Source organism: Cyclopterus lumpus, chromosome 22, assembly GCF_009769545.1.
Source record: "Cyclopterus lumpus isolate fCycLum1 chromosome 22, fCycLum1.pri, whole genome shotgun sequence".
Classification (NCBI taxonomy): Eukaryota; Metazoa; Chordata; class Actinopteri; order Perciformes; family Cyclopteridae; genus Cyclopterus; species Cyclopterus lumpus.
In genome coordinates this window covers 9,023,530-9,033,891 of record NC_046987.1, presented here as the reverse complement: position 1 = coordinate 9,033,891, position 10,362 = coordinate 9,023,530, and the positions used below count along the sequence as shown (strand labels likewise).

The 10,362-nt window shown below is 41.6% G+C and overlaps 1 protein-coding gene across 1 annotated transcript; it reads left to right on the top strand.

Moving 5' to 3' along the window:
- The first annotated feature begins 1,253 nt into the window (after positions 1 to 1,253).
- On the top strand, positions 1,254 to 3,384 carry LOC117725131. The gene has a single exon (XM_034525121.1). It carries the CDS (start codon positions 1,694 to 1,696, stop codon positions 2,348 to 2,350), a length of 657 nt encoding a protein of 218 aa, XP_034381012.1. The 5' UTR covers positions 1,254 to 1,693; the 3' UTR covers positions 2,351 to 3,384.
- Positions 3,385 to 10,362: the final 6,978 nt, after the last annotated feature.

Sequence of the window (10,362 nt, the reverse complement as noted above, 5' to 3'; positions counted from 1 at the left end):
AATAAACTGAGTCTCTGGTGGTTTATCAAATGATACTCGTTTGAACGTTTGCATTAGATATCGCACGATCTTCAGATTTATTTGAATGATACCCAAATGACCGGGAAATCCTTTATTGAAAGAGCAGCCAGTGTCCTGCCTCCTGTAATAAATGACACTGTATTATGACGATTGAAAGGTGGTTGTGTCATGATTGGATACAATAATAAGCAGATGAGTAAAAGGTGATTCACTGTAAATGTATATATGATACAGCCAATCAGTCAAAAGAACGGTCTGCGCTTAAGATTGCGTTACATCCTGTTCCCTCCATGTATAGTGCAATTGTTGCAGCCATACTGTAAAACCCCATTATATAGTGGATTGTCATCATCCTCATAAAACATGGCAATGAAAACAATCAATATTCCTATAAACACCTGACAAACACACTTAACACCTTATATGCTGACAACCACACCTGTAACAGCACTGTTAAAAAGACTATAGTCATAGGTACAACTGCACTTTATGCAGCCAGTCACCCTGTCGTGATGCCACGACACAGTTCTGTTTATCATGATTTTACTTTGGTCAACATGACACATAATCATCCAAGGTTTATAAATGGCTGTATGTTAGATGCAGGAATGTAATGGAGGGGGAAATCAACTGAAAATCCTTTTTGTGGTTATTTTAAGTATGTAGCTGATATGAGCCAAAGTAATTACATTTTTTTGCAGGTTATGTTGATCACCAATTGGAGTTTAAACACCAGTTGTTTTTTGGCACTGCTCAAATGCTGTTGCCCCTGTCTTTCAACTATTTCACCTCTGCCGCTCCCCAGGGGACATGCGCGCTGACAAATCTGGGCGCTGTCCATTGTGCTGAAACGCCAAACGTCTGATATGCTGTGGGTCGTGCTTCCAGTTTTATCAGCGAAGCGTTACATAATTCATACATTTCTTTGGAATTGTCAAATCAACACTTTATTGGCTCATTGTACATGTTTAACAGACATCGTTCCCACTTGTGTGCCCACACTATAAGGTAAACACTTCGCATCGTCACTCGGACAAGTGTGTGTGTGTGTGTGTGTGTGTGTGTGTGTGTGTGTGTGTGTGTGTGTGTGTGTGTGTGTGTGTGTGTGTGTGTGTGTGTGTGTGCGTGTGTCTGTGTGTGTGTGTGTGTGTGATTTTTGTGGTTTCTTCTCGGGCAGCTGCACAGCTGCTGCTTCTTTAAGAGCCATCGCCCGCCCCCTCTCCTGTATTTTTAGCTGAGCCAGACACTTCATTCGCTGGATAGGACAGACAGTTGTGTACCGTATGATCTCACATCATCGTTTAATAGATCAAATCGTATACTGCGTAGCCTGTTTGCTGTGGGCCTACAGCCAGCTGTTCCCTGGAAACGTCATAAAGAGGAGACGTTTGTCCCGCCGCTGTCGGATGCTGAGACGCGCAATCAGCCTGTGGATGCTTGATGTCCATTATGAAACGCAATGATGCACTGGGTACCGAGTGTTAGGCACAGCGCGTTTGCGATCAAATGAATTACAAGAAATCAATTTAGCTGCCAAATACTGCTGGTGCGGACGGTCCAAGGGGGTCCTTCTCACCAGCCCTCTGCTTCCTGTCTTTTCTTGGATTGTGGATAACAAGAAGCCTTCAAGACGGAGGGGGTGGTGGAGCATCGAGGAAAAAATAGGGGCAATATGAGAGAGCGGGACTTCATGCCCAATATGGAGAGGGGCAAACCTGCTACTTATACGGGGGACAAAAAGGCTAAGATGGCTGCTAAGACGAACAAGAAGTGGGTGAGACTAGCCACTGTTTTTGCATATGTATTGTCCGTATCTTTAGCAGCCATTATCCTGGCAATTTACTACAGCCTGATCTGGAAACCAACCAGTGCATCCTCATCTGCGGGGAAGCCAGGAGTGCCCGAGGAGGTCACCCCAACTGCTAACATCTCGACTAATATTTCCACAAGCAACAATGTCACGGAGTGGAACTCTACACAAAGTGGACGGTTGTCTCTCAACCAGACGAGGCAGGTCACAACCCCGTACAGTCATACGTTTCAATGGGTTGACAGAGCCGAGAGTGTGGCGGTGTCTGGAGCAGAAGTTGCGCACTCGCAGCAGAAGGAAGGACTCTACGCGTCTTCCCGTAGCCACACGAGCACCGAGAGATCGGACACATTGGAGAGACAGACCGGAGAGAGGGAGCCTGAGGGCGAGGAGGAGATGGAGGCGCGCGGACTGGCCGGCGGGGTGATTGACAAAAGCGACCCTGACCAGCCGGCTGCAGATACCGCCACTGTCCCTTCAACAGCCGCGAAGAGCCGAGCTGGCCTGAGAGGAGACTGATCGGGCCTCATCCCCCTCCACCACAAACCCTCACACACATAAACTAACCCTTCAAGGAGTGTTTTTCAGAATCAGTGCCGCGGGTCGGATTACACACATGTCTTCACTTTAAAGTCATTTCGCAGAGCCTCTTATGGATGCCGAACTGCACATATTAACTGACATCTTGCTCTGAAAAGAGAAGAAGACGTCGCTTCTTCGGTGAACACGGTTTCCCCTCCAGCACTAACGATGCGTTTTTTGTTTTATTTTAGGCCATCTGTATGCCTTAAATCAATGTGTGTCTACTTTACCTCGGACACTAACCTGCCTGTGCGCGTGGACACCACTGGTATAGATGTTTTGTTAACCTAACCCGGGCTCCAGAGATGCGTTTGGTTTTGCAGTTCATTAATATTTATCACAGGCATACAGCGCTTAACATCACTGCCATTCATCGAATACTGCATTTTTGCATTTTAACATAGAGGCTGTACTGTCTTTTTCATGGATCAAATCCGGATTTCGATTAGAAGAACCTGCATTATTGAGTTATGCTCAGGTATGTGCATATAACCATGTCTATGTATTGTGTATTTGGTTATGTACAGGTAGGGCAGGCATACATCTTTTGGGCCTTGATGAACTTTTAATGTAATTAGATGATTTTTATTAAAGGTACAGTATAATAGGTATAACTATCACAAGGTACAAATAAACATCCTTAGAAAATTAGTCATTTGGTTTTGTAATAGATCTATGTAAATCATGAATTTATCGATGACATTAACCTGTATGTTAGATATTTTATTTATTCAGAAACCAGAATGAATAATATATATTCAAATAAATGTTAGGTTTTTCCTAACATCTTACGTTTTATTGCAAAAAAATGAAAAGTTTAATTAACTGGTTCATTAGTCAAGAAAAGTATAAGGTGGAAACCCCACATCTATATGGAGAGCTATAGGTCCAGTTGACAAAATCATAACCGTGCGATCACACAGAGCACTCAGTTCATGGTCATCCTTGTAAGCTCGACATCTAATCAAATCAAGGTGGAGGCACTTTAATTATACCTGAGTGAACTGTCCAGTGTTTGATCAGAGGGACTGTCTGCTCCTGGAAAGAAGCATTGATCTCCCAGTCTGCCACAGTTCAGTCTCTCACTGAAACCACTTCACACAGTCACATGTGGGCAACTATAAAGTGGAAATAAGACCTACCACAACGTGCGCCCTCTCAGCTGCATGTGAGGGAGGTGCATCGATTTGAGAGCTCTGTTTTTGCGCTGTTCAACACATTACACAATACGGCCTGGTGCTATTTTGATCCAACTCTCTCTGAAGAGGACTGTTTGGTTTCTGTACTGGCGGTGACAAGAATCATTCACTATCACATTGAAAATAAAACCAATTGATATCCGCCGAGCATCCAGTAACTCAGAGATGTTGCACTGATGTAAACAGTGATGACATGCACTGTTGTGCCTATATGACAGATTGTAAGAACCAAAGCCAAGGTATGTGTCCGGTCAGCAGGAAGTCCATTCATCAGAGAAGACGGCACAAGACCCAAACTATCCCCATCATAACAACAGGAACATAAAATGTATTACAGAGTGTGCATAACACACTGACAGGCCTGTCAATGCTGCAGTAGCCTCTGAACATCAAAGGGCCTTGACAGATGTGTTTCCGGCACCTCTTATGACTTCTTGTGATTTGTGAGAGGAGTTATAACCAACCTATTGATTAGGAATTTATCAGGATTGACAGTTATTGCTGAAGTCAGGACACAGCATCCAACCTTTGACTTTTGAACTCGGTCAAATCATTAAAAAAAAACATCTAGAAGCTGCGTACCCTGCCCTTTTTAAATAGCTTTTGAACCGAGGCAGTTTCAGGTGTACTTGTTACTTTAATACCAGATTTGTCAAGGATAAGGTAAACAATTGCATCATCCACTCCTTCACCCTCCTTAAATAACCTAGAATCTATAAATATGCAAATATATTTTCTTTCGAAAGCTCCACTCATGTATGTGGGCTGGAGGCTTCAAGTTGCCACATCACACTGGTGAATGCTTTCCATTGGACCATGATTGGCTACCAAACTGGTTGTGATGTTATCCGGAAGGAGTCGAGGGATGAAGGGTAAGGGACGGGAGAAGGAACAAGGAGGGTAGAGGGGTCGTGGAAAGAAGGTTGGAGGGGTGTGATGAGAGGCCGCTGGCGTCCGGTGGCTGCTGGGGGGACGGGGGGAGTGGAGACTTGTGACTGGGGGCCGTCTCTTCAGAAGCTCTGGTGGTGCAGAGTCCCCCGTTGTTCCTGTTGTCCTGTGAGAGAAAGAGAGGGAGGGAGGGAGAGAGAGAGAGAGAGAGAGAAATAGGAAGACAATAACATGGTTGGAGGGAGGGACGTGGAAACAGTCAAAGAGGAAGTGAACGAGTTGGTTAAATACTTTGTGCACTGGAAATGAGCTGCGTTCGGGGCGTGGTCCTTCTTCTCAAACTAAGTCTTAATCACCATAATGTGAAAATAGCCTTCCAGTGTCAAACTCTGCACATCTGTCATTCTGTGAAGCTCAAACCTTCCAGAGAAGTAACAAAATAAAGAAAACATATTTCAGCGGATGGGGGCTTTAAAGTTCTGCTTTTCAGAAACTACTTTCCCCCGAGTTGATTTGTGTGATGCGCTACAATCGAGAGACCTTTCCAACAAAGCCGGAGGAACTAAATACCTGTCAACATAGTTGTTTGACCAAGACACCATCACATTGATTATGAGATATTACCTTGATGTCTTGCGATACAGGAGAACAATAGAAAGGGAAAAACAGCTTGATCAATTAATGAAAGGGCAAAAGTGTAGTGTGGTGCATAAACAAAAGTGAAGCTATTTGTTTAGGTCGGCAATGTGTTGTCATCTTTTATGCAGTTTCATTTTAATTTGAAGCAGTTGTTTTTTCTAGACTTTTTCAATCATTGCCAGTTTGCAGCAGGTCGACATAACTATTTATATAATGCTATATTATAAAGGTATATATAGACATATTCATAAGGACAAACAAACATTTGGTAATATTATATAGGCTGCAAATGACAACTTTAGAGAAAACTGGTCTAAAATTGTTCTAACATGGAATACATCACAAAAGCTATATACTGTTTATCTTTAAAGAGGGACATTATGTTTTATTAATATATTTCAAAGGTCAAATCAGATGTCTAGCTAGCTGCAATTATAGTTGTAATAATATAAATATACATATGTGATAATATTCATGCTGCAAAAGGCTAAATTACCTAAGATTATAATTGCAATATTTCATTAGAAATAGATTGCACTGTCAAATAATGGCAAACTAATGATGCAACACATGTAATAAGAAATCCCGATGTGACTCAAGATTACTTGCTTTAACTGAATTTAAAATAATATAAATCACTAAATGTTTTGTTTACACAAATAATGCTAAGTAAAAGGACAGGCCTCAGATCATTATGACAGACAGCAGATAGACGTCTTGTCAGCCCAGTCTCCTGTTTCCAAGCTGCGGGGGTTGCTTGATCAGGGCAGCTGCTGAGGCAGGGTTGTTACATCCTGAACCATGTCAGGGCCGGGGGGATGACGCACACTGCCAACCTATCTGAGAAAGGTTCTGTCAGGGTCGAAGGGCCAAGCCGGACCTCTCATCCACTTGACCTACATCCATCAACTGTAATGAAACACCCCCAGAGCCTACGACTGTTGTCTCAGAGAGTGGATAAGAGATGCCATCATAGACCCCGAAAGAACGTCATTAATGCAATTGAGATTTTAGAGGTGATACATTAAAACTATAGAGCATTTATGTTGCCTCTAAATGGCTCTCAACATGGCGAGACAGTACAACCATGGATATATAAAAACCCTGGATACAGCATTGGTTACTATTTTTTTCAATAAAAGCTGCTCAGTGGTGCATGAAGCAAAAAAAAGTTTGATTTCCGAGTATAAAATTACCCAAACCTTCCTACGATCTTGATATAGCACACAGGTCCTAACATTACTAGTAGTGAAGGGAATGCAATAAATGCATTAGTTATTGGAGATTACAATTATACTGGACCAGGAGGCAAAAAAGGTATAATATAAAATGTCCATAGAAGACAAAGAATTATAAATGTGTACTACATAACATGAATACCCGTAGGTTCAGTATACAGCTCCACAAAGATGCCTCAGCAGAGTGGACACGTGAGCGTGATGGAACTGACGAGGTGGGTGTGAATACCAGGTGCACTGAGTGAGCTGATTAGGTGAGTGCAGCAGAGTGGGCAGGTGAGAGTGATAGAGCTCACGAGGTAATACAGAAGGGAGTGATAGCTGAACTGTGACATAACTCATCAATAACAAAATCACTGTTTCCAAGACATCACAAAACAACATATCCATAATATGCACACAGAGTCCATTCCCTTAAATCAGTGATGGTTAATACTCAGTCCTTCCACCGGTACAGGGATTGCTTCTGAGAAAACATGAAGGCGGTACGGGCCTTTTCCAGGTGGAGTCAAAAAAGGTGAAGGACAGAGTCTGGGATGTGTGATGGTGCAGGTGCTGCTGGGAGTTGACAGTGAGAATGGTGGGCCTTGTACAGTTTGGGATGTTTACCTTGTGCTGTGGCGGGAGAGGGGTAAGGCTGGCAGCTCTTGGCTCTGGGACCTTCAGTTCAGGGATCTTCTATCTAAGGATCTAGGGATCTCGTCTGAGATGGCCCGTCCTCAACTCAAAGAAAACAGACCTGACCGGACATGGCCAGAATTATTTATTAATCAATTGACTTCAACAACATATATACCTATAATTTGTATAAATTGTGCAACATATTTAAAATTAATTTCACAGTAAATTATTTTGAGTGACATTTCATTTCTACGTTAATGTAACATTCAACATTACTTTATAAATGAAAGCAAAAAACAATGTACAAAACAATGTTACAAACTACACTACATGTCACATTTTAATGTTCTTTCCATTAATTTGCAGCTTTACTTTAGCTGAGCACATCAACAGTCAGCTAATTGCACTGTTCATTGCTTAATACTACTTGCGTCCCCTCTGGGACTAATACCTTAAACTCTATAGTACAGACTGTTGCTATTCTGATTTAACACTGTTATATTGTTTGTATTTTTGCCTGAGTTACAGTTTTAACACAGTGCCACCCAGCGTCTGAGCAGCGAATGCTGTCTGGCCTCTGATGGCCTGTGGACCTGCGCTCTGATTGGCTAAAGCACTTCCATGTTGATAACTCTTTGTGACCTGGATTACATTGAGCTCTTTTATGATTTTTCATCAGTGTGCACTTGACATAATCCACTTCAATCCTCTAACACAGCATACAGAACTAATTTCCATAATATCAACACCACCCCTCTTTAGTTAATGAATATTGATTCAGGTCCTTTAAACTATGTGCTAGTTTTGCACCAATGTGAAAAAAAAACAGGCATTACTGTTAATTTTCAAGGAGAATGAGGCTCCTGTAGGTCACAGGCCCAACAAAAGTGGCAGAAGGCTGCTATGGAGATAGCCTTGGGAGGAGATAATTAAAATAGTAGCACCTATGGGAGGTCCCACCTGTCGGGCTGAGAGGGAGCCGTTTCCAATGTAATGGCCCTCCAGGGAGCTCATCTGAAATTAATCAAATCCAGCATGAAGACAGACTCAGTAGACAGTGGAGTAACAATATTGGCTGTTGATGCTGCAATGTGCTCTACATTTCTGTCACATCTGCCCTCTTTTCGCCTTCTTTCTTTCTTTTCCAACTCCCCAGAGATCTGAGGCGTTTATCGCAGGTGCAGCAGTGAGGGAGGGAGAGGGTAAGCGAGGGTGACCATGCAACAAAACGATGCCACTCATGATTTGAGATACAGAAAAAACTTTATTGATGTTCTGTATGCCTTCTTCCGAACTGATCTACAGTAAATTAAGCTATGGTGCACACCAAGTTAAATTAGCAGGGCTCACACATTGACACACACACACTCACAATTATTCCTTCCTTATGAGCGTATGTGAAAACATGTCAGACAGCAGTGGAAACATAGCAGGAGCAAGACAATCACAACCACCTCGTAAATTTGACATTTAAGCGAGGTGACAATGGAGATGTGTAAAACCCAAATGCTAAACAAGGGCAAATGCTCAACTGCACTATGGTTGTCAGTCCTACATTTAATTTATCTAAATGAAGTCCCACAGGGAATTTTAAATATTTCAGAGGTAATCTGTATGACATTTTTTTCAAACAGTTTCCTTTACCATCCATTCAAATTCTATATATAATATAGAACAATGCTCCTGGTGATTTGTATTTAATAAGTAACCACATGAAGCTGACCACATGTCCACGATGTTCTCTACTTAGGGTTACGTAGCGGTTTACTACTGTAGCACAGACAAAAGCCGACAACTTCTTTGAGGACAGAGTTCTTGTAAGGCTTCTTATTATAGTTGTCACTTGATACCAAAAACAATATCACAGACTGCTAATAAATAAAAACAAATGCAAATACATGGCACATTTGTAAAATAATCCTGGTCAACATTCTGTTGTCCAAAGAGAGGCAATTAAATAAATTAAATGTGAATGCAGAACTGTTAATACGGTACATTTAACACTACTGTATGTTATGGTACAGGCCAATAAAGGTACACCTTCGGTATTTGAAGAAGCCATAATGCAAGGCACAACACCTGGCGAAATTATTGAAGCTTCATCCGCTTTTCAAAAATATTACTCTTACTCTTTTGTTATTATAAAAGAGAACAAATTACAAAACCATGCAGAAAGGGATTTGCAGCTGAATGCCAGTGTTTTGACTGTGGACTAAAGTGTCGGTCCCACAGGGGCCAAAATCAACAGAGAAAAAGTTGAACGCCGTTATCAACTGGGACTGTACTTTTAGTTTTCAAATTAGTTTTGATTCACAATTGTTGACTTTCAAGTCTCTGGTGTCAATTGTTTATAATTACAGACATTACGTACATTATGAGAGTCTAAGGAAGACCAGATAATTGAGATTCAGCTGTAAAACTGCCAACTTTATAGAACGCAATAACAAAGTGTTAAGAGGAAGTGTGAGATTGTAGCTCCACGGTGGCATTTATTATTCTCCAAGCCACATATGTTTAATAAGCCAGCAATGTGGATTATGCTATAAAATGAATGTTAGCTTACCATTAAAGGGGGACTCTAGCAATTAAGAGCTGTATTTATATTACGTTTAGGGACATTGGAGACACATATTGAAAAAAAGAATGATTTAAATCTGGTTAGCAGAGTTTGAGATATGACTTTTAGTCCCAAGATTGGGTCAAACTACATAAACCTTCAATGCTACATTTCCATAGCAGTTATTAGATCATATCTGCCTTGTAATCACCGTACTCCCTAGTTCCCCAACATAAACTTTCTAAATTACTGAGTTACAAATTAAGATAACCTTGATGACATCACTCTGATGTTATCACGGTTATTTTGTCAGACTTGTGGGAACCACAGAGGACATTATTGGACTGAAGCTGAATCACACTGACCATGACAGAGTCCCCCTTTAAATGTTCTTAATAACAATAACAATGAAAATCTTTTATGTCAGTAGTAATATTCTCGGAAGTTAAAAACTTGACCTAACTTAACTGTTTTGGTCAGTGGCCAATAAGACAATACGTCTCAGGTGTCGTGATTTCTGATTGGTTAAATCAATCATCAGGACCAAGCGCCGGACCTGGGGTGACAGGGCCTTCTCAGCTGCTGCACCCCCCTCTGGAACGCCCTCCCATCCACATCCATCATGCTCCCACCCTTTCATCATTCAAACAAGCCCTCAAAACCCACCTCTTCAAACTCGCCTTCACCTGCTGACCTTTGCACTCTACCCTCCACTATATGACTCATTCCTCAGAGCTTCTCAAGTCTTCTTTTTTTTACCTGAAATGTTCTATTTGTTTGTTTGTTTGCTCTTTGTCTTTTTATTTT

Excerpts from the sequence above, each read along its gene's own strand:
- LOC117725131 (XM_034525121.1), top strand. The coding sequence starts at position 1,694 with ATGAGAGAGCGGGACTTCATGCCCAATATGGAGAGGGGCAAACCTGCT.